General features: G+C 48.2%; 2 protein-coding genes across 3 annotated transcripts in view; one reads left to right on the plus strand and one right to left on the minus strand.

Moving 5' to 3' along the window:
* Nucleotides 1–5,025: 5,025 nt before the first annotated feature.
* On the minus strand, nucleotides 5,026–18,993 carry LOC140419751 (uncharacterized). Of its 2 annotated transcripts, none has more exons than XM_072503718.1 (3): nucleotides 18,935–18,993; nucleotides 17,529–17,612; nucleotides 5,026–10,925 (listed from the first exon to the last, which is right to left on the minus strand). In XM_072503718.1, the coding sequence occupies exon 3, from the start codon at nucleotides 10,490–10,492 to the stop codon at nucleotides 9,290–9,292; it is 1,203 nt and encodes a 400-aa protein (XP_072359819.1). In that variant the 5' UTR covers nucleotides 10,493–10,925; nucleotides 17,529–17,612; nucleotides 18,935–18,993; the 3' UTR covers nucleotides 5,026–9,289. The 2 variants fall into 2 exon arrangements, with proteins under 2 accessions (XP_072359819.1, XP_072359822.1); XM_072503721.1 differs by having other exon boundaries at nucleotides 18,945–18,981.
* The window catches only part of LOC140419757 (uncharacterized), a 65,012-nt gene continuing 53,178 nt past the window's right edge, over nucleotides 12,487–24,320 (plus strand). Inside the window, exon 1 of the mRNA XM_072503743.1 lies at nucleotides 12,487–12,574. The gene's annotated coding sequence lies outside the window, so the exon portion shown is untranslated. The remainder of the gene's footprint in view (nucleotides 12,575–24,320) is intronic.

Raw genomic sequence — 24,320 nt, forward strand, 5'->3', positions numbered from 1 at the left:
GAGTCAATTCTCTTTTGCTCGATCTCGCGTTTACCATGAGTGATCACTGTTCACAAGTAAATCACTTTTTCTTTATACATCGGGGCCTTCTTGGGGTTGACTTTACAATCAATTTCTTTTCGGAGTTCGACGAGAAGCGAAATATGCTCTCCCTTTGTGTCTGTCTATCGTAACAAGTCGTCTACATATTGGACCAGACAATCAGGGCGGGAATATTTTGCTAAACCATTTGCCAGCTGTCGGTGGAAAATGGAGGGGGAGTTGTGGAAGCCTTGTGGAAGGCACGTCCACATGTATTGTTGCCCTTGGAATGTAAAGGCGAATTTGTACTGGCACGCTTTAGCCAATGGAATAGACCAAAAGCCGTTACTAATGTCCAAAACCAAAATAAATTTTGACTGGGGTCCCTGTTTGAGCATGGTCTCGGGACTTGTGGCTACGGTGGGGGCTGCTGCTGGGGTTACTTTGTTCAGTTCCCGGTAATCAATGGTCAGTCACCATGATCCATCCGGTTTCCTGACGGGCCAAATTGGTGCATTGTTTGTGGAGGCTACTGATCTGAGTACACCTTGATCCAACAAACTCTCTATTACTTTGGAGATTTCTCCCTCTGCTTCCTGGGGAAATCCGTACTGCTTCTGGGGTTTGGGATCGGGGCTTGTAATGTTCACAAAGTCAGCCAATTTGCCAGTCGTGCTTGTGCTGTGCAAATGCTGCTTTATGTTCCTGCAGGACTGCCCTAACCTGTTTGTCTGCACTAATGGTTCGAGGGTCGAATCAGAAGTCTCCTACTGAGCTAATCCTGTTAGCATACTCTCCTACTGTGAGCCTGGCGGGGGCTCGTGCTGCCTTTGCCATTTTCCATACACTTATTAACTGGGTCAAAAGAAAGGTTATGGGAGTTCATGAAATCGATCCCAAGGATATGTTCTGCTGTCTGGGGCAGATCAACCAAAACTGCGGGGTGCTTAGTTGTGATGTTCCCTATTTTTATTGCTACAGGGGCTGTGATGTGTTCCTGTTGTAAATGGCCTGTAAAGCCGCTGAGTGTGATGGTGTCTGTTGTGGGCCATGTGTCTCGCTGGAACATCGTGGAGGAATTGAGTGTGGTGCAGGACCCTCCTGTGTACCAAAGAAATTCTACGGGTTGTCCCCGAACTTTGCCTGCCACTACCAGTCTACTGGACTTGTCCCAAAGAGTGTTGCAGACCCAAGTTGGGGAGCCCGAACACCGTCAGTCGGTGCCGTTCATGTCCGCATTCTCTGAACGGGTGCTAACGCTATGGATCAGCTTTGCCCTATTCCTGTTTAGGGTGCCTGTCTGTTGGCTTCTCTGCTGCTTTTGGAGCGCGTTGCGCTCTCGTGCAAAGTGTCCTAACTGGCCACAGTTGTAACATTCCTGAGCTTTGGGCTGGGGTGGGCTGTTCCTGCCCTCATTTACCCATGTTCTGGTGCGCTTTAACTGGGTTAATCTATGCCTGCTCTTCATCGGGTGTTATAAATGTGGTTTTGCCTGCAATTGATTGCTCCCAAGCGCGGGACAATCTCTTCAAAACCCATTTTCCATTGTGGGCCTCATCTGAGGGGTCATAATTTGCGGAAGCTTTTCGTCCTGCGTCTGTGGCGTGGGAGACTAGAATTCGGGTCCATTTGGCCATATTATCTGGGGACAAATGGGCGCGGGCTAACTCTCCAAAACTCTGTAGGTCGGGAAGGGCTGCCACAACTGAAGGGTCGAGGCTTAAAACTGTGAGCTTCACTTGCTCCTTTTCGTCCAGGCCGTACATGGTAGCCTGCTGTTTGACTTTCGCGAAAAATTGGAGGGGGTCTGATGTGGGAAGGAACGGTGTAATTTTTCCACACACGTCTCGTAATTGGGTCACGGTTAACGGGGTTGTACAAAGGAAATCTGTTTCTCCTTCTGCTGTGGCCCTGCAGTGTGTGGTTACAGGGTTCATGGGGGGGGGGGGGGGCGGTTCTGCCTGTTTGGTTGGGGGTTGGGGCGCTCTCCTTTTCTGGGGTTTTTCCTACTTACATGTCCCATGTACATATCTATGGGCAGCCTCGTTCAATTCCTGTCAATTGGGGCCGTTTTCTTGATCTAATTGTGGTCCAAATGTGCTTTGAAACCCATTTTGAACGGAAAGCAGAGATTGCAATTCTGCAATTTGCTTCCGGCACTTTGCGTGGTCTACGGAGCTCTGCCTTTGTTCCGTCGTGGAAGTATGGAGTGCTCATAGGGCTGCTTTTAAATTATTGCACTGTTTCTGCAATTTCTCCACTTGCTGTTCTGTTTCTTGTCTTACCAAGACTGCACGTTGCGTATCCTGGTAGACCTTATCATATTGCGTCTGAAAACTGTTCAAATGCGCGAGACAAGACTGATGTGCCCTTTTGGCATCATCCACCTCTCTGTCCCTTGCTGTTAACTGCTTTTAAATCTCTATTCTCCTTCTCTACCTCGCTCACATCAACCTCACAACTTCTGTCTCTCTCCTCTATCACTTTACGAAGCGTCCTAACGACCTCCTCTGTGCCTCGCAATTGTTCCAAACAGGACACGATTGCCATCGGCTTGCAAACTTTCCCTAAGCTCTGCTTGTGTATCTCTGACATGTTCTCCCACCAAGTATGTCCTATACTCCCGGGACCTGTTTCATTATCGCAGAATTCACTCCAAAGGGGCCATCCTTTCCCTTTGAGATATTTCCTGATCTCATCTTCCCAAACGGGACACTGTCCTACTCTACTGGTCGCTGCGATCTCGAATTCCTGGGGGTTCATAAGGCGTTCCATTGCCTTCATTGCCATATTCTCTTTCTAGGTTCTCTACTGAATTTGGAACAGGGGGTGATAAAGTGGTGATGTATGGCTTACGCTAATTTCAGGCCTACAAAACTCCCGACAGTTTTATGCAACAAAATCTCTCAGGTTTACTTATATCCCTGTTAGTACGCATGCATTAACACACTTCCGAATCTCGGAGGCTTGATCAGTACTGTTCTTATGCTTGTGGTTTTTCTGTTTCCAATTGGATTCCAATTCAAATTTTGGGTTCACTCGGAGTGGTTAGGCCACTTGTAAAACGAGTCGCGGCGGAGTCGCCAGTAAATGTTGCTGATTTGTGTGTTGTCTCTTAATGTGGCTCTATTTAATTACATTTGCTCAAGAGTCGCCAGGTATCTTTCGACACCGCCACAAGGTTCAGAACCAAATACTGATCACAAACTCAATACACCAGTTAGTAAGTTCAAAAGCAATGCTCATTTATTTACACACAGTCAAATCTACTCATGCATAAACTCTACAAACTAAACTATCACTATTACTAAAGCCTATACTTAGCTTCGGGTGCCCACTCGGTCAGAGGAACAATAGCCGTTGCTCGGTTCTGAGGCTGCTGGGTTGAGCTGTTTACAGGATACCAACTAGGAGCGTCTATCTCGTAGCGTGCGTTGACTTGGAACTTATTTGGTCTGGTGTAGCTGTTAGGCTGGTCTCTCTTCGCTGAGAGCCAAGGCCAAAGAAGAAAGATTCTCCCTTGGGGAATACCTTTTATACCCAAAAGGGCTTTGCACGCTTTTGGGCGGGCCTTGAACTTGGCCTCAATTAATTGGGCCTTTCCCAATCATTCGTATCGATCTTCCTCCAAAAGAGGGGTGGGTTCCCTGGTTGCTGGGCGTGTCCTAGGTGGCCGTTGGTTTGCTTTGTTTGATTCTCCTCTGGCGCCGGGGAGTCTGCCTTAACATTGTTTATCTAAATGTTTCCCTTTTGTCCCCGGGGATGGTTCATTAGTATGTAGATGGCTTAGCAATTTCTGTCCTGTCTGAGAGCTGAGGCCCTAATCAACAGACAGACCATGCACCTGCTTGTTTCTCAGTATTGTCCTATTTTCCCTGCATTCTTTGCACGTGTCCATTTTGTAATCGGGACTTGGCCATCCCAGATGGCTACACTGTACAATTCCTTATTCATGCAGTTTGAAATGTTGAGGCTAATCAGGGCTGAAAGGTTTCTCTTGCCAGTATATTTATCCTCATTGCACATTCTTTATACACACACCAATTAAGCTTTTACATTTTTACAACACATAAAACTCATACTATAGCTACTGATTCATTATTGTTTAATTAATTGTAATTCAATTAAGGGTCACTGTCACTGCTTATTTAATCATCTATGATAGACTGATAGCTAATTAATACTGTCATTTTTAATTAATATTTTATTGATACAAGATACACTGGTTCTCTACTGCGTACTACTACACTTCACCCGGTGTCTGTGTCTATGTATTTACATTGTGTATTTATCGTACGTCCAAGGTCTTTTCAGGTATGGAACGATCTGTCTGGACTGTACGCAGAACAATGCTTTTCACTGTACCTCAGTACACGTGACAGTAAATCAAATTCAATCAAAGAGACAGATTCTTAGTAATTGAACAATGAGCCTTGTTAAAATTATTCATTCATGGGAGGTGGGGGTCACTGGCTGGGTCAGCATTTACTGCCCATTCCAATTGCCCTTGAATTGCGTGTCATGTGAGGCTATTTCAGAGGAAACTTACAAATCAACCACAACATTGCTGTGGATCTGGAGTCACGTGTAGGCCAGGCCACGTAAGGAGAGCAGATTTCCAAAAGGACATTAATTAACCAGATGGGTTTCGACAATGTTATCATTAGACTTTTAATTTGAGACTTTGTCAATTTCAATATCTGTCACAGGCAAATTCAATTCCAGATCCCCAGAGCATTAACCTGGGTCTCTGGATTACGAGCTCAGTAACAATACCATTACACCACTGCCTGCCCCACATAGTCTTGGCAGAATATGATGTCTTGTAACTTCTCAAAATTGTAAAGTAATTTATTTTTTCAAACAAATTCTGATAGCTCTGCAGTTTCTGGAAACATTTTGGTTGATAGCGTTATTTTTAAAAATAAAAATGTAGTTTGTACAATATAATTATCTAATACACCAATTCACTAATGATAATCAAAATTCACTACTGAATAATCATTAATTTAATTATTGTTTATTGCTATGAAATCAATACATAGTTAATATGGAAAAGGTACAGAAGGTGAAATGGCTGCAGGAAGGCACATGTTAGAGGTACAAAAGGGCTTCCTTGACCTTGTTACTAATGACAGTGAATACACTGAAAATAACAATTTTAAAACGAAATGTGATCACACATGCGTTCTTACAGCTTCCTACATTACAACAGTGAATATGTTTCAAAAGTACTCCATTGGCTTTAAAACACTTTAGGAGGTCCAGTGGTCGTGAGAGGTTTTCCAGAAATGTACAATTGTTCTAATTGTCCGCAAACCCGGATATATTACACTCGGTGTCCTCACCAGAATCATTGATAAAGATTGAGACTTAATTTTGTTGAATAACCACGTTGTTGACACCATTTTGAATACCCTGTGAAACTCCCGACACACCACATGCACAATTATTTGTTGTAAAACACAGCGAGCTGTTGTGATTTGGAATGCACTGTCTATAAATGGTGCTGAAATCTCATTGGACTGTAACTTCTAAAAGGAAATTTGATGCATTTTGATAAAGTAAACAAAATAGTCAAACTACGGGATGAAATGGGTCGCTGTACAAAGAGCTGGCATGGGGGAAATGGGCCAAATAGACTCCTGTGCTCTAGGAGCCTTGTGTACATGTAAAGCGAGTGGTAACAACCTGGAACCTACTGCTTATGAGGGTAGGAGATGCAGAGATGACAAGAAGGATTTTAATAGGAAATTGGACGGGCACTGAGAGAAATAAACCTACACGGATTCGGGGTTAGAATGGGGCAATGGACAGACTGGCTTCCTCCACAGGGAGCCGACACGGTCCCAAAGGGCTGAATGGCCCCATTCCCCACCCTCCAGATGCTGTGATCTCAGGAGAGAAATTCAGCTGCTCCAGTCACTCCAACTGACTGGAGTCCCTCATCTCTGGTGCCATTCACATAAGTGTCCTCTTCGCCTCTCTAAGAACTTCACATCTTTCCTAAAGTGTAGGCCCCATATCGGGTTTCATTCTAGAATTGAAAAGCACGGTGGAAATGTTTAACTTCTTTAGAACCAGGGTTAGACTACACTGGGAGCTCTGTCAACGTTGATGATCTCCATTGAGAAAAAGGAAATAGAGGCACTGGATAAGGTGCAACAAAGATTCATAATATACAGAACTGAGAGCATTTAATACTCAGGAAAGGCTGGGGCTGCTTTTTTCTGGAAAAGAGACCTGATATAGGTCTATAGGTGACCTGATGAAGAAGTTCAATAATCCAATAGGAATTTCAATAGAAACCTCTTTACCCAGCGAGTGGTGAGAATGTGGAACTCACAGGGAGTGGTTGAGGTGAACATCATGAATACATTGAACATAAAGCTAGATACAAAAATGAGGGAGAAAGGAATAAAAGCAGATGCTGATTGGGGGGGGGGGGAGGAGATGTAGAGGGGTGGGTGGAGGATCATGTGGAGTATAAATGCTGACACAGACCATGGCTAACCTCAGCCGGTATGGAAATTTAACCTGTGCTGTTGGTGTCATTCAACACGAACCAGCCATCCAGCCAACTGAGCTAACCGATCCCCGTATAAATCTGTAATAATTCCTTAAATATTGGTGATTGCCTGTCTCCCACAATACTATTTAATATAGTTTCCCAGTGCACCTCAGACAACTTGCCCCTCATACCCTGATAGTTTTCTTCTGTGAGAAGAACCAAGATAAATTAAACAAAAGAACCATGTAACCACCATAGCCCATCTTCATGGCAATGTGGTATGATTTTTGGAAGTTCCAAACCGAAATGGTAATGAAACATCTTCTAACCTCCAAACACCCTTTCACTCTTTGACCCTTGTGAAATGTGCAAACAGATTTTCACAAGAAGGTTCAGAGAGAATCAGCCCACTGGAGACAAAGTCGTGAGATCGGCCGGTCCAGCAGAAATAAACGCTCTGACCATCCCCATTGACCAACAGAATGAACAAAATGCAGTCCTGGATGTAATTGTGAACAGAAACAATAACTGTGATCAGTTGTGAACTTGTTGGTGTGTCAAAAAGTGCGATGGATTACAAAATCCATTCGCACATTGAGAGCACGTGAATGGCCTCTCCCCAGTATGAACTCCCTAATGTGACTGCAGACGGCATAACCAAGTGAATTGTGCAAATAGACATAAACGGGTGTGAGATAATCGGGATTGTGGAGACATGGCTGCAGGATGATCAGGAATGGGAATTGAATATATTCAGTATTTGGGAAGGACAGACAAAAAGGAAAAGGCAGTGGAGTGGCAGTGCTGGTTAAAGAGGAAAATAATGCAATAGTGAGGAAGGATATTAGCTCCGACAATGTGGAATCTCTATGGATAGAGCAGAGAAACACCAAGGGGCAAAAAAAAATAAGTGGGCATCGTATATAGATCCCCAAACTGCAGTGCTGATGTTGGTCATGACATAAAATGGGAAATTAGGCTGATTGTAAAAGTTTCTGTAGGGATGTGAAGAGAAAAAGTTTGGTGAAGACAAATGTAGGTTCCTTACAGTCAGAAACAGGGGAATGTATAATAGGGGACAAAGAAATGGCTGAGCAAATAAATACATAATTTGGTTCTGTCTTCACAAATTAGGGCATCTTCCAGGATTCTTTGCACTCTGGAACAGTTCCTGCAGATTGGAGGGTGGCTAATGTAACTCCACTATTTAGAAAGGGAGACAAGAGAGAAAACAGGGAATAACAGGGAAACGTGGGTTTCCTCCGGGTGCTCCGGTTTCCTCCCACAGCCCAAAGATGTGCAGGTTAAGTGGATTGGCCATGCTAAATTGCTCTTAGTGTCCAAAATTGCCCTTAGTGTTGGGTGGGGTTACTGGGTTATGGGGAACAGGGTGGTGGTGTGGGCTTGGGTAGGGTGCTCTTTCAAAGAGTCAGTGCAGACTCGATGGGCCAAATGGCCTCCTTCTGCACTGTAAATTCTATGATTCTATGAACAGAGAGTCTATGAACTGCAGGGATCGGTGCTTGGACCCTAGATATTCACAAGTTATGTCAATGATTTTTCTTTTCAAATTTAGAGTACCCAATTGTTATTTTCTTTTCAATTAAGGGGCAATTTAGCGTGGTCAATTCACCTACCCTGCACATCTTTGGGTTAGGGGGGTGAGACCCACGCAGACTCTTGGAGAACTTGTCTCCACACGGACAGTGATCCGGGACCAGAATTGAACCCTGGTCCTCAGCTCTATAAAGCAGCAGTGCTAACCACTGCGCCACTTTATATATTAACGAGTTAGATGAGGGAACAAAATGCAATATCTCCAAATTTGCAAATGACACAAGTTGCTTGGGAAGGTTTGCTGTGACGAGGGTGCAGAGATCCTTCAGTGTGATTTGGACAAGTTGAGTGAGTGGGCAAATGAATGGCAGATACAGTATAATTTGGAGAAATGAGAGGTTATCCACTTTGGTAGCAAAAACGAGAAGGCAGACTATTAGCGGAATGGTCATAAATTAGGAAATAAATTAAATGTGCAATGAGACCTTGGTATCCTCATACACCAGTCACTGAAGGTAAACATGCAGCTACAGAAGGCGGGGAAGAAGGCAAATGATATGCTAGCCTTGATTGTGTGCGGATTCGAGTACAGGCGCAGGAATATCCTGCTGCAATTATCCAGGGCCTTGGTGAGGCCATTGCTCGAATAATGTGTGCAGCTTTGGTCTCCTTATCTGAGGAAGGATGTTCTTGCTCCAGAGGGAGTGCAGCGAAGGTTTCCCAGAAGGATTCCTGGGATGGTGGGACTGTCGTATGAGATATTGAATCAGTTGGGATTATATTTGCTGGAGTTCAGAAGAATGGGGAGGACTCATAGAAACCTATAGTATTCCAACAGGACTTGACAGGGTAGATGCAGGAAAGATTTTCCCGATGGTGGGAGTGTACGGAACCAGAGGTCGCAGTCTGAGGATACGGGTAAATCTTTTAGACAGAGTGGAGGAGTAATTTCTTCATCCAGAGAGTGGCGAGTCAGTGGAATTTGTTACCACAGGAAATAGTTGAGGCCAATACATTGTTTGTTTACAAGAAGCAGTTAGATATAGAACTGAGGGCGAAGGGGATCAAAGGATGTGGAAGGGAAAGCAGGATTAAGCTATTGAGTTGGTGATAAGCCATTATCATAATGAATGGCAGAGCAGGCGCGAAGGGCCAAATGGCCTCATCCTGCTCCTATTTTCTATGTAATCCCTTCCCACATTAAGAGCAGGTGAATGGTCTCTCCCCAGTGTGAACTTGCTGGTGTGTCTGCAGACTGGATAACTGTGTGAATCCATTCCCACAGAGGGAGCAGGAGAATGGCTTCTCCCCAGTGTGAACTCGCTGATGTCTCTGCAGGATGGATGAATCAACAAATCCCTTCCCACACTCAGAGCAGGTAAACGGCCGCTCCCCAGTGTGAATTCGCTGGTGTGTCTGCTGGGTGGCTAAATCACTGAATCTCTCCCCACACTGAAAGCAGGTGAATGACGTCTCCCCAATGTGAACTCGCTGATGGTTCCGAAAACTGGATAAAGCACGGAACTTCTGCCCACACTGAGAGCAGGTGAATGGCTTCTCCCCAGTGTGAACTCGCTGGTGTGTCTGCAGACTGGATAACTGAGTGAATCCATTCCCACACACGGAGCAGGTGAATGGCCTCTCCCCAGTGTGAACTCGCTGGTGTGTCTGCAGGTTGGATAACTGAGTGAATCCCTTCCCACACTGAGAGCAGGTGAACGGCCTCTCGCCAGTGTGAACTCGCTGATGTTTCCGCAGGGCGGATAAATCAATGCATCCCTTCCCACACTGAGAGCAGGTGAATGGCCTCTCCCCAGTGTGAACTCGCTGATGTCTCTGCAGGGCGAATGAATCAATGAATCCTTTCCCACACTGAGAGCAGGTGAATGGCCTCTCCCCAGTGTGAACTCGCTGATGTCTCTGCAGTTTGGATGAATCAATAAAGCCCTTCCCACACTGGTCGCAGGTGAATGGCCTCTCCCCAGTGTGAACTCGCTGATGTGTCTGCAGGTTGGATGAATCAATAAATCCCTTCCCACACTGAGAGCAGGTGAACGGCCTCTCCCCAGTGTGAACTCGCTGATGTGTCTGCAGATTGAATAACCGTCTGAAATTCTTCCCACACACGGAGCAGGTGAATTGCCTCTCCCCGGTGTGAACTCGCTGATGTTTCCGCAGGTTAGATAACTGAATGAATTCCTCCCCACACTGAGAGCAGCTGAATTGCCTCTCCCCGGAGTGAATCCGCTGATGTTTCCGCAGGGTGGATAAATCAATGAATCCCTTCTCACACTGAGAGCAGGTGAACGGCCTCTCCCCAGTGTGACTGCGTCTATGAGTCTCCAGCTCGGATGGGAATCTGTATCCCTTCCCACAGTCCCTACATTTCCACGGTTTCTCCATGTTTTGGGTCTCCTCCTGTCTCTCCAGATTGGACAATCAGCAGAAGCCTTGTCTACACACAGAACATGTGCAGTCTCTCCTCGTTGTGAATGGTGTGATGTTTCTTCAGGCTGTGTAACTGGTTGAATCTCTTTCCAGTCAGTTCACTGGAACACTCTCACTCGGGTGTGAGTTGTGTGGGTCTCGGTGCTTTTCCAGTCACACTGATGTTTCCACAGTCAGTTCACTGGAACTCTCTCACTCGGGTGTGAGTTGTGTGGGTCTCGGTGCTTTTCCAGTCACACTCACGTTTAAAATCTTTTGAAGCCAACAGATCGGGCAAACATTTCTCCTTCTCGCCGATGATATTCAGATCAGAAGGAATCGAGTGAGTTTGTCACATTGAGACGTGATGTTTGAGATTTCTGTCTATAATTCCTCCTCTTCCAATATCCTTTAAATACAATTTACAAGTCATCAGTTAGTACAGGATAGAAATTCAGAACAAACAATTCTAGTTCCTGTGGAACATTTCCTCTCTCGTTCTCCAAAAGCTGTAAATCTCCATCCCACACACTCCCCCTCCATTCTCACTCTGCTGTATCTAATATTCACCCTCCCAATTCCCCTGAAGGTGCTGATTCATGTTGATTGACAGATCCAAGCTCAGCTCACTGCTTCCTGACCAGGGCACAGAGATTAGAATAGGAGCAAGAGTAGGCCATTCGGCCCACTGAGTCTGCTCAACCATTCAATGAAATCCTTGGCCGATCTACCTCAACACCATTTTCCCCACACAATCCCCATATCCCTCGATATCTTCAATATCTAGAAACCTGTCAATATTTGTCTTGAACATACCTGATGACTGAGGCTGCACATTCCTCTGGGATAGAGAATTCCAAAGCTTCACCACATCCTCGAGTGAAGAGATCCCTCCTCATCTCAGCTTCCTCTCTATTTTCTTACCTGTTCCCCATAACCCTTAACTCCATTGTCAATAAAATATCTGTCAAACTTCTGCTTCAATATATTCAATGACCCCCAGATACAACTGGTCCCTGTGGAAGAGAAATCCAAAGACTAACAACCCTCTGAGGGAAGAGATGACTGGAAATCTATAACGTAGCTACAGTCTTATATTACAAGGCAAGAAATAATTGTAAATTTACTTTATTACAGAACCGTAAATAATATATCCAATCTGTACCATGAAACAACACTCGCGATATCTCTGTCCATTATTAATTTAATGTCCCATGAAATGTCAGCCATCTCCTGGGGAACATTAATTGTGGACATTACGAAAGAGGCAATCCTTTTTTGAAATAAATTCAGAGTAACCAATTATTTTTTTCCAATTAAGGTGCTATTTAGCGTGGCCAATCCACCTACTCTGCACACCTTTGGGTTGTGGAGGTTGAGGCCCACGCAGATACAGGGAGAATGTGCAAACTCCACACAGACAGTAACCCGAGATCGAACCCGTGACCTCGGCGTCATGAGGCAACAGTGTTAACCACTGTGCCACCAGAGACCATTCTTTTAGTCAGACAAATAAATGCGTCAACCTGTTAAGTAGATGGGTGGGAGGAGATGGAAACACTTTGTGCAGCCGCTAACCTGAATGTAATTTTTTTTTTCCAAATTAAGGGGCAATTCAACGTGGTTCGAGATTGGGCTCAAATCATCAATGAGGACTCTGATCTCTGGGAAGGAAGGAAACCCTAGCAGGTGGGTGGGGAGCATCACTTCTTGGCCTTTTGGCTCAGATCAACTGTAGATTGAGCCTTTTGGCTCAGATCTGGTATGTCTCTCTTGTGGGGACCATGAATTGGATTCAATTTGAATTTGAATTGTTTTTTGGAGCAGGCAAGGAGCTGGATTGGGGATTTGCCCCTGACCCACACTCTGAGCACTGACTTTGGAACTCAGAAATAGTTTTTAAAAAGGTGGGCGGGGAGGATTCACAAACACCCGCTGGAGGCCCCAAACTCCCAATAAGACCCATTGATTTTATTGTCAGTCTGCAGACAGGAGCTGGAGAACTGAACCCAGGCAGAGGAGAGGGAGGGAGAAAACTGGGAGTGGAGGAAAGAAATGGTGCCGATGGTGAGATGGGTTTGGATTTCAGCCCAGCACATTATTGGACTGTGGGAGGAAATCTTAATCTAATTTTCTTAATCTATGCAGACATGGGAAGAATGTGCAAGCTCCACACAGTCAGTGACCCAAGGTCGGAATCGAACCAAGGTACCTGGCACTTTAGGCAACAGTGCTAACCGCCGAGCCACCCCCGTTACTCTGTCATGATTGGACAATAACCTGTCTGTTATTCCAGTTCTGGTGTGTGTTACTCTGTTCCTGTTATTATTCGACAATAATAGGAGGACAAAATGCATGGTAGCAAAGATATTTTGACGTTTCTGTGTTACAATGAGTGTCACTGGGAGGTGTGTGATAAAATAAGAATGGAAACATCATGACAAAGGGTGGCACGGTGGCAGTGGTTAGCACTGCTGCCTCACGGTGCTGAGGACCCAGGTTCAATACCGGCCCTGGGACACTGTCCATGTGGAGTTTGCACCTAGTCCCTGTGTCTCCATGGGTCTCACCTCCACAACCCAAAGATGTGCAGGCTAGGTGGATTGGCCACTCTTTTGAGGTCTACCAGCAGAATAGAACAAACAACTCAGGGACAAAGCAAAAAGGGCCTCTCCAATTAGGGGCACTGCCCGAACGTAACAAAGATCAACGGAAACTTAAAAACATCTAATGAGAGTGCAATTAAAGGGGTCAATAAAGCACCCCAACCCCTGCGGTGCCCACCGGGCACAGAAGGCCTCGATGGTGCCCATGGACACTGCATGCTCCCTTTCTAGGGACACCCGGCTGCAAATGTAGCCCAGAAAAGGCGCAGACAGTCTGGTCGGATGACCCCATTGGTCGCCGCTGCCTGTACCTATAAATTCACAAGACCCAGGAACTAGTTCTCAAGGAGGTCCTTTGCCTTCCCTGCCCCTCTCCATACCGGGTGCCCGTAGATCAGGAGCTTGGGGCATAAGTCCAAACAAAACATCAACAAAAGATTTGACAAAAAACTAAAAAGGGGGTGCAGCCTATAAAACGCAAAATAGCGCTTCGCTTTACCGCAAGCCCATGGATAACCTCACGATGCTCCACTTCTCCAGCTTCCATCCTAAACACATTAAAGAAGCCATCCCCTATGGACAAGCCCTCCGTATACACAGGATCTGCTCAGACGAGGAGGAGCGTAACAGACATCTACAGACGTTGAAAGATGCCCTCGTACGAACGGAATATGGCGCTTGAATCATCGATCGACAGTTCCAACGCGCCACAGCAAAAAACCGCTCCAGCCTCCTCAGAAGACAAACACGGGACACAACCGACAGAGTACACTTCGTCGTCCAGTACTTCCCCGGAGCGGAGAAATTATGACATTTTCTTCACAGCCTTCAACACGTGATCGATGAAGACGAACATCTAGCCAAGGTCATCCCCACACCCCCCACTACTTGCCTTCAAACAACCGCGCAATCTCAAACAAACCATTGTTTGCAGCAAACTATCCAGTCTTCAGAACAGTGACCACGACACCACACAACCCTGTCATGGCAATCTCTGCAAGACGTGCCAGATCATCGACATGCATACCACCATTACACGTGAGAACACCACTCTCCAGGTATGCGGTACATAATCGTGCGACTCGGCCATCATTGTCTACCTCATACGCGGCAGGAAAGGATGTCCCGAAGCGTGGTACTTTGGCGAGACCATGTAGGCAACGGATGAACGGATATCGCGCAACAATCGACAGGCAGGAATGTTCCCCTCCAGTCGGGGAACACTTTAGCAGTCAAGGGCATTCAGCCTCTGATCTTCGGGTAAGCGTTCTCCAAGGCGGCCTTCAGGATGCGCAACAACGCAGAATTGCTGAGCAGAAACTTATAGCCAAGTTCCGCATACATGAGTACAGCCTCAACCGGGACCTTGGATTCATGTCGCATTACATTCACCCCCAACAATCTGGCCTGGGCTTGTGAAATCCTACCAACTGTCCTATCTTGGAACAATTCACACCTCTTTAACCTGTGATTATCCCTCTCACCAGTTGCACTGTTTGGACTGAATTACCTGCAAAGACTGAATTACCTGCACAGACTTGCATTCTAAGCATTGTCTTGCATCTTTGAATCTGTCTATATATATGTTTCTGGAACCTACCTCTCCATTCACCTGAGGAAGGAGCTGCGCTCCGAAAGCTAGTGATTCGAAATAAACCTGTTGGACTTTAACCTGGTGTTGTAAGACTTCTTGCTGTGCTCACCCCAGTCCAACGCCGGCATCTCCACATTATAAAATGTAACATAGATGTTGTTCACGGACTCCACAATGCCGCAAAAATGGCAGGCTTCTTGAGAATCTGTGAACCGGTGCAATCGGCGGTTGTACAGCACTGCTGCATGCACCACCCTCCAGCCAAGGTCCCCAAGATTAAGTGGGAGGACTCCTCCATAGAAGGACCACAAGTTGGGACCTCCGCCGCAGGACGGCAGCAAGACACGCCAGGTGAGGGTAAGGAGGTGAAGGGTTTGCAGCAGCAGTCCATACAGGAGGGGGTCAATCTGTCACGGACCGACCAAGAGTCCAGAACACTTGACCCAGTTAATCCTGACAGAGGACGTGGCGAAGTACACAGCCTGGCACTCTTGCATCCTCCGCAGGTCAGCAGGGTCAGTGAACATGAGGAGCATGTCACCATTGTAAGCTGAGAGGACCAACCCAATGCCCGGCCCACGCAGAAGCAGTCATGGCAACCTCATCCGCATGAGGTGCAGGAAAGGCTCCATGCAAATAGAATAAGGTTGGCCAGACAAAGGGCAGCCCTGATACACTCCTCTGCCAAAGCGAAGGGGCGCCGTAAGGGACCCGTTAACCTTAACGAGACACTCTGCTGCAGTGCACAGAGGCCGGATCCGGCCGGCAAATTGCGTCCAGAACCTGAATATTTTTAGAGTCCCGAATAAGTATTTGTGATCCACCCTGTCGAACGCCTTCTCCTGATCAAGGGACAAGAAGGTGCTCAACATACCAGCTCTCTGGACCAGGTCCCGGACCAGATGGATGTTGTCGTGGATTATGCGGCCCGGGAAAGTGTAGGACTGGTCAGGGTGGATCATGTGGTCCAGCACGGTGCCAGGGCACAAACACATCGCCTTGTCGAAGATCTTGTAATCCATGGTGAGGAAGGAGATTGGTCGCCAGCTTTTAAAGTGGCAAAGATCCCCCCTCTTTGGCAGCAGGGTAATGGTGGCTCTGCGCCATGAGAGAGGCATCTCCCCAGTCACGATACCTTCCCCCAGCAACCCCCGCATTTTTGTTCCCCAGGACGTCCGAGAATGCCCTGAAGAACTTCATGGTCAGCCCATCCAGCCCTGGGATTTTGCCCCTGGACAGGTTGTCAAGGGCGCCGGTCAGCTCCCCCACGCTTATAGGGGTATCAAGCCTCCCGGCGTGCTCTAGGCTGGCCTGCAGCAAGTCCTCCCACAAAGCTCTGCAAGCAATCTCGCTGGACGGATCCGGAGAGAAGAGGGTGCTGTAGAAGCTTCAAATTTGTGTCCAAACCTCCTCCAGATCTGAGACGAGGGACCCATTGTCGGCCAGCAGCGTAAGGAGCTGCTGATGAACCCCGCGCCTTTTTTCTAGCGAGTAGGAGGGGGAGCCATGGTCCATGTCCGTGAGGATCTGGATCCACCTCATGTACAGGCCCGGGACCCGACAAGTCGCAGGTCCCGCCACGCGCCCTTCTTCTCTCAGTATACCAGCCGCAGGGCCAGGTCCTCATCGGGCTGACCGAGACGTGACTCCAGATCGAGCACCTCCTTCTCCAACTCCTCAACCCTGGATTTCTGCCTCTTTGTGCCCCCTCGCATACTCCTGACAGAAGGTACGCTCATGAGTCTTGCACATGTCCAACATAGTCTCAAGGACGGGAAGCCTCCCCGCTTCCTTCTCCTGCTGATCCAGAAGTGATGAAACGAGCCCAGGAACCACTCGTCCTCCAGCAGCAGGTCTGCCAGACATCCACCAAGTTAAAGAACCCGACCAGGTTCCTTAACTTCATCACCACTTAAGAGCTGTACTGGGTACCGATGAGCAGCGCTAAGACCAATCACCAGTCGAGAGCTAGCTGCACTCGGTTTCAGCGACCTCGGTTTGAGTGCAGAAAATCCCGGAGTTCCCCTTGGGGGATGATGGGGGCGACTGGGTGTCAGGCACGAGGGAGTCCACCGCCTCGATGCAGATGGACCCAAAATCAACCTCCGTGCCCCCCAACGAGCAGCCGGCAGTCGCCGTCTGGGACAGAATCCTCCGCCACGTTGTGTGGTGGACGGCACAGTCCCACCAACCACTGGGTCTGCCTCCATCCCACCCCACGGATCGTCGACAGACGGGTTCCTCACAAACTCCTCTAATTGTATCAGGCCAGAGGGAGGTGACGACTCGGACCCCCCTCCCCTTACGACGCTGGGCCACCAGATAGATCTGGGAACAGTTGCGGAATAAACTCCGGGATGGAGATGGGGACGTCCGCCCTCCTCGCCACCACCGTCGAATGAACCCGAGGTCAGGAAGCTGCTGCAACCCCCTGGCTTTACAAAAATGAACGCCTCTGGTGTGCAAATTTCCAACAGGGCAGAACAAGCCCTCGGGGGTCTCACTCGCACCCGGCCCCAAAGCATCCTGTTCGGGGGGCTGTGACAGCTCAGCGGTCAAAACATGATTAACCTTGTCAGTTTTCTTCCAGGGGTGTGGTGTAATTGTGAGGGGCAGGGGTTGCAGCACCACCCTTTCTGCGCCGAGGGGGGAGGGGTCAAGATATTTTTCTCTCCCCCCCCCCCTCCAAGGATGGCATCGCTTGCGGGGGTGGCATGCAGCTTTGGATTGGCCATGCCTATTGCCCCTTAATTGGAAACAAATAATTGGGGACTCTAAATTTATAATAAAAAATAATAGAAATAATACTCACCTCTGTCACAATTTTGGTGTTTTCAAGTTTACAATCTCCTGCAGCAACCTTCGGCTGGAAAGATATCAGAAGCTTTGGAAGCAGCTGTAAAAGGAAATTACAATGGTCAGAAATGTTAGTCGAGGTTAGAAATTGAGATCAAACATTTATCCTGGTTTGAGTTTGCTGGGTGTAAATCCTCCCCTAACCCCCGGTAAAAGGAGTTTCCAAAATCCATCACTCTTCGAGTCCAGGATAGAAGTTCCAAACATTCTCTCCCCTTGTTGCCAGTCCCAGGATGATTTAATGAGGGTTCTACTTGCTTTGGAGGCAGTTCAGTGAAGTTTCACTAGTCTGATTCCTGGGATGGGAGAGTTTGTTTTGTGGAGCAAGATTGAGCCTGATTGGTCTGTACCCGATGGAGTTTAGAAGAATGAGAGGTGATCTTATTGAAACATCGAAGATTCTGAGGGGTTTTGCTGAAAGAATATTTTCCCACATGGGGATTCAAGAACTAAGGGGCACAGTTTAAAGATAAGAGTTCTCCAATTTGACACTGAGATAAGGAGAAATGGCTTCTCTCAGAGGGTCATTAGTATGTGGATAAAAGCAAATTACTGCGGATGCTGGAAATACTGCGGTGCTGGTTTAGCACAGTGGGCTAAACAGCTAGCTTGTAATGCAGAACAGGGCCAGGAGCGGGGGTTCAATTCCCGTACCGTCCTCCCCGAACAGGCGCTGGAATGTGGTGACTAGGGGCTTTTCACAGTAACTTCATTGAAGCCTACTTGTGACAATATTATTATCTGAAACAAAAAGACAGCATCTCCGGAGAGAAAAGGGAGGTAATGTTTTGAGTCTGGATGACTCTTTGTCAAAGCTGAGTTTATGGAATTCTCTTCTGAGAGAGATGGGGCACTGGGGCACTGAATATACTCAAAGCTGAGTTGTTTTTTATCTACTGGGGAGTCAAAGGTTTTTGGAGGAAGGCAGGAAAATGTAATTAAGGGCACATTCGGATCAGCCATGCCTTTATTGAATGGCAGAGCAGGGTCAATAGGCCGAGAAGCCTACTCCTGCTGTTAATTCTTATATTATCATTCTTCTGTTCTTCGGATTGCCACACATGGCAGTCGCACCTCCCCCCTCTGGAGGGGCCTGTCAATCATCGACACAATGATTTTCTCTCCTGGTCACCGGGATCCTGAAGCACCGCCTCTGTGACGTCATCAAGGTGGCCCCTCAGCCGCGCCGCTAAACAAAGATGGCGGCCGTGGAACCGGGCCTGACACCGGATAAAAGCTCCGCAGCTGCAAACGCGAGATTTACAGGGTCTTATTCTGGCCTTGTGACCAGCAGGGGGTGTTTATGAAGCCTTCACTCCCTCCCCACCCCGACTCCCGGCTCCAGTCCTCCCTCCGCCTCACCGACTCTCACCGCCCGAAACAAATCTTTCCGCACTCGCACACCTCCGAGCAAAGTGACACTGCGCATGCTCCAGATACGCCGAGCATTGCGTCTGCGCACTGGGCTCCTGTGGAGTGGGACACATTCACAGCCGCACCATTGACACTGCAAACAGTTAATACAAAATATCTTGTTACCAATGGAGAAACATAATCAAACAAATTATTGTCAATGAGTATTCTGCTATTCTCCATTTCTCAAAATGATTAAATGCTGATCTCCTGAGGAACAATGCAGAACTTAAGGTGTTTTTTCCCCAATGGGCCCCCCTCTCTTCTCCCCAGAGGATGCAAACTCTTGCTGGGTTCAATCCCAGAATCAGTCATTCCTCCATCTTCTTCCCTCTTGCTCGTCATACTGAATGTTCAGTGTTTTCTGGAATGATCCAGCACAGATGGAAGTCACTCGGCACATCATATCTGTCCTGACTCTGGACAAGCTACTACTTTTCCTGGTTAAATTCCATTTGCCACTCTTCTACCCATATGACCAGCCCATCTGGATCAACCCGTAATTTAAGGCTTTTCTCCTCGCCAGTTACCACACCAACAATTTTCCATCTGCAAACTTAGCGATTCCACCTTCACATATTTCAAGTCCTCGATTTTATAAATAATTACTATTGGTGGCTGAGGATGCACCAGGATCTCCATCAGCACCTCAACCTGTGTTTCTTTCCTGTGAGACAATCAAGAGCTTTAATAACTCTGGAGAAACAATGCTGAAAAATCTGATGTTCTGGTCAAGGCTAATAACTGGGTGCCTTATCTATCTCTGAATTTACTCCACTCCTATTCACTTCCTACTTATGCAATAAGCATCGACCGTAATGACTGAGAAGAGTTTGCTGCCAATCAGTCACTATCGCGACAACTTGCCCATCAAGCCATCTTTGTGAGGAAAGAGGGAGTGGGTGGGGCTTCAGAAACACACTGGTCTGAGCAGCATTTTAAAACAGAATTCACTTCTCCAGAGAGCAGGGATGGCTGGGTCACCAGCTGAGTTAATTGCACTGATTATTGATTCACTGGGCAGTCATAGGTTATGGGGGCGGGGAGAAAAGTGGAATGAAGGCCAGAATCAGATCAGCCATGGGGGATAAATGCCATACGCTGTTGCTATTTGGTATGACCTTACGAAGCTGGCACTGTGCAGCGAGTGGGGCCACCTTTGTGAGGGAAAAGAGAGTGGGTGGAGCTTCAACATCCCAGTGACCAGGAGAGAGGGAGTGCATGTTAGTCACGGAGTTAAACCTTTGGGGAAACAAGATAGGGGGAAAAAATGGTCAATGGAAATGAGAATCGTCTGCTCTACATTTCTGCTCTCTACTGATAGTGGGAACTTCTGTAAACTCCTTTTACAGGGTATCACAAAGGGAGGATTTTAAGATCTGACAGAATGACTCGATTCATGAGGACCTGGATATCATCGAACTTTCAATGTGGAAGGAGAAATGTTTGTCTATTCTGTCTGTGAGAAAAGATTTGAAAGGGCAGCACGGTAGCATTGTGGATAGCACAATTGCTTCACAACTCCAGGGTCCCAGATTCGATTCCCGGCTTGGGTCACTGTCTGTGCGGAGTCTGCACGTTCTCCCTGTGTGTGCGTGGGTTTCCTCCGGGTGCTCCGGTTTCCTCCCACAGTCCAAAGATGTGCAGGTTAGGTGGATTGGCCATGTTAAATTGTCCTTAGTGTCCAAAATTGCCCTTAGTGTTGAGTTGGGTGGGGTTACTGGGTTATGGGGATAGGGTGGAGGTGTGGGCTTGAGTAGGGTGCTCTTTCAAAGAGCCGGTGCAGACTTGATGGGCCGAATGGCCTGCTTCTGCACTGTAAATTCTATGAAACATCAATGTGACTGGAAAAGCACCGAGACACACACAACACACACCCGAGTAAGAGTGTTCCAGTGAACTGACTGTGGAAAGAGCTTTAACCAGTTACCCAGCCTGAAAAACATCACAACAACGAGAAACCCAATGATTCAACCTGGAGAGACACAAGGATACGGGGACCATGTAGAAGCCATGGAAATGTGGGGACAGTAGGAAGGGATTCAATTACCCATCCCAGCTTGAAAACCATCGATGCCATCACACCAATGAAAGGCGGTTCATTTGCTCCATGTGGGAAGGGATTTTCTCAGTCCGTCTCCTCCAGTGACACCAGCTAGCTCACACTGAGATGGACCGTTCAGCTGGATTTCCAGCAAAAAGAGGTTCAGTTATTCATCCAACCTCACTGTACATCAGTGAACTCGCGCTGGGGAGAGACTGTTAACCTGCTCTGTGTGTGGGAAAGGATTCACTCAGTCACAACACCTGCTGACAAACCAGCAAGTCCGGAAGTGATTGCAGGATTGGGATTCTCCTGCTTTTGCTGCTGTTCATCACATCCAGGATTGACAGTCTGACAATATTTACTTTCCTCCTAATGTTAACTGACTGGAGTTTAATCTTCCAGATATATCGCTGATATTTGTGATGGCAGGGTCTGTTTTAAAAGCATCATCTTTGATCTTATCCCTCAATTCAGGAAGTCCCAAAGGAACTAATTAACAGTAAAATTAGAGGGAGAGAGGAGAGAAGAAAGAAAATAAAAAACAATAAGCCGCTACAGGATGCGAAGAACAGCGTCGAAGAAAGGAGGAAACGCGGGTTCGCCGCTGAAGGAGAAGACGAGCAAAAGTGTTGACAGGGTGGCGGAAGCCGAACTGGAAGGCGGGGCCGCACTACTTACAGTGGAGAAGATGACCGACGTGATAGTGGTGGAGCTGGAAAAACAGTTTGCGAGGCACATGGAGGCCTTGAGGAAGGAGACAGCGGTGGCGTTGAAGTCATTGGTGGAGGAGGCAATCGGCCCTATGAGGGTGGAGGTGGCAAAGGCATTGGCCGAGGTGAGAGAGCAGGGCGAGAAGATGAAGGAGGTGGAGGAGGCCGTGACAAACACAGCGACTAGGTCACCTCGATGGGGGACGAGCTGCGGAGGGTGGTGGAGGTTAACAGAGGACTCCGAGCAAAGCTGGAAGACTTGGAAAACCGCTCAAGGCGGCACAATTTGAGAATTGTGGGCTTGCCCGAAGGGACAGAGGGCCCAAGGCCAACACAATACTTCGCCAAGAAGTTGGCGGAGCTGATGGGGGAGGGTGAGAGCCCCACCCTGTACGAACTAGACCGAGCTCATTGGTCATTAAGGCCGAAGCCCAAAGTGAACGAGCCGCCAAGGGCAGTAATTATCTGCTTCCATAAGTTTTGCATGAAGGAGAAGGTATTAAGCTGGGCGAAGAAGATGCGTGAGGTGCTGTGGGATGGTACTGCGGCTCGGATCTACCAGGACTGGACGGTGGAGTTGGCAAAAAGACAAGCGGCGTTTGGGCGAGTGAAGGCGGCATTGTAAAAGAAGGGGGTGCGATTTGGTATGGTTTACCCGGCGAAGTTAAGGGTAACGTATAACGCCAAAGACTTTTATTTTGAGACAGCGGAGGCGGCTGAGGCGTTCGTGTGGGCAGAAGGCTTGGGACAGACGTGAAGAGCGGAGCTGAAAGAGAGACTGTGGACTGTGTTTGAGCAGCTGAAAATGTAGAAATGTTACAACTTTCTTTTTACTGATTTGTATTGAAATTTACTTCTCTTTGCATTGTTACAGAGTTCAAGTTAATGGTGGGTTGATTGGCGTTCTGTGTTGCGACGGTTAAATGTTATGTTCGTGAATTGTAGGGGTTGGATTGGTGGGTTTGTTTTGTTGTTTCTTTCTCTGGGACTGGGTGGAAGGGGCGATATGCTTTGGCGGGGGGAGTCACCCGCGATAGCTAACTAAAGTCGGCTAGTGAACGGGGATGTTGTTTCAGGGGGAAATGTAGGGGGGTTCTTGGGAGGGGGGGAAGGAGTTTGATGTTAACAATGGACAGGGGTTAGTGGTGGCGATGGACGCTGAGAAAGCCTTCAATAGGGTAGCGTGGGGGTACCTGTGGGAGGTGCTGAAGAGGTTTGGGTTTGAGGAGGGGTTTGTCAGGTGGGTTAGGCTGTTGTATGAGGTCCCCTGTCCCCCCTGCTCTTCGCACTGGCGATTGAACCCCTGGCTATGGCACTGAGAGAGTCGAGGAACTGGAGGGGGTTGGTGCGGGGTGGGAGGAGCACAGGATGTCGCTCTATGCGGACGACCTGCTGCTGTATGTGGCGGACCCGGTGGGAGGAATGCCAGAGGTAATGAGGATCCTTAGGGAATTTGGGGACTTTTCGGGGTACAAGCTCAATATGGGGAAGAGCGAGCTGTTCGTAGTTCAGCTAGGGGACCAGGAGAGGGGGATTGGCGAGCTCCCACTAAAAAGGGCGGAGAGGAGCTTCAGATATTTGGGGGGTCCAGGTGGCCAGGAGCTGGGGGGCCCTGCATAGGCTTAACTTTACAAGGCTGGTGGAGCAAATGGAGGAGGAGTTCAAGAGGTGGGATGCGTTGCCGCTGTCCTTGGCGGGTAGGGTGCAGTCAATCAAAATGACGGTGCTCCCAAGGTTTTTGTTCCTGTTCCAGTGCCTCCCCGTGTTTATCCCGAAGGCTTTTTTCAGGCGGGTTAACAGGAGTATAATGAGGTTTGTGTGGGCGTGAGGGACTCCGAGGGTGAGAAGGGTGTTCCTGGAGCGGGTGTTCCTGGAGCTGGCGCTGCCCAACCTCTGTGGGTACTACTGGGCCGCCAATGCGACGATGGTGCGCAAGTGGGTGATGGAGGGGGAGGGGGCTGCATGGAAGAGGCTGGAGACAGCGTCCTGTGTGGGTACGAGTCTGGGGGCGCTGGCAACGGCGCCGCTGCTGCTCCCTCCAAGGAGGTATACCACGAGCCCGGTGGTGGTGGCGGCCCTCAAAATTTGGGGGCAGTGGAGGCGGCATAGGGGGGAAGTTGGGGCCTCGGCGTGGACCCCATTACGGGGAAACCACCAGTTCGCCCCAGGAAGAACAGGTGGAGGGTTTTCGGAGTGGCACAGGGCAGGGATACGAAAGTTGGGGGACCTGTTTGTGGACGGGAAGTTTGCGAGCTTGGGTGAGCTGGAGGAGAAGTACGGGCTCCCCCCGGGGAACACCTTCAGGTACTTACAGGCAAGGGCGTTTGTCAGACGGCAGGTGGTGGAATTCCCATGGCTAATGCCACACACAGTACAGGACAGGGTGCTCTCGGGGGGGTGGGTGGGAGCGGAGAAGATCTCGGAAACTTACCAGGTGATGCAGGAGGAGGAGGAGGCCTTGGTGGTGGAGTTGAAAGGTAAGTGGGAAGAGGAGTTGGGAGAGGAGATCGAAGAGGGGACGTGGGCAGATGCCCTAGGGAGGGTGAACTCTTCCTCTTCGTGCACGAGGCTCAGCCTC

Source organism: Scyliorhinus torazame, chromosome 5 (genome assembly GCF_047496885.1).
Source record: "Scyliorhinus torazame isolate Kashiwa2021f chromosome 5, sScyTor2.1, whole genome shotgun sequence".
NCBI lineage: Eukaryota > Metazoa > Chordata > Chondrichthyes > Carcharhiniformes > Scyliorhinidae > Scyliorhinus > Scyliorhinus torazame.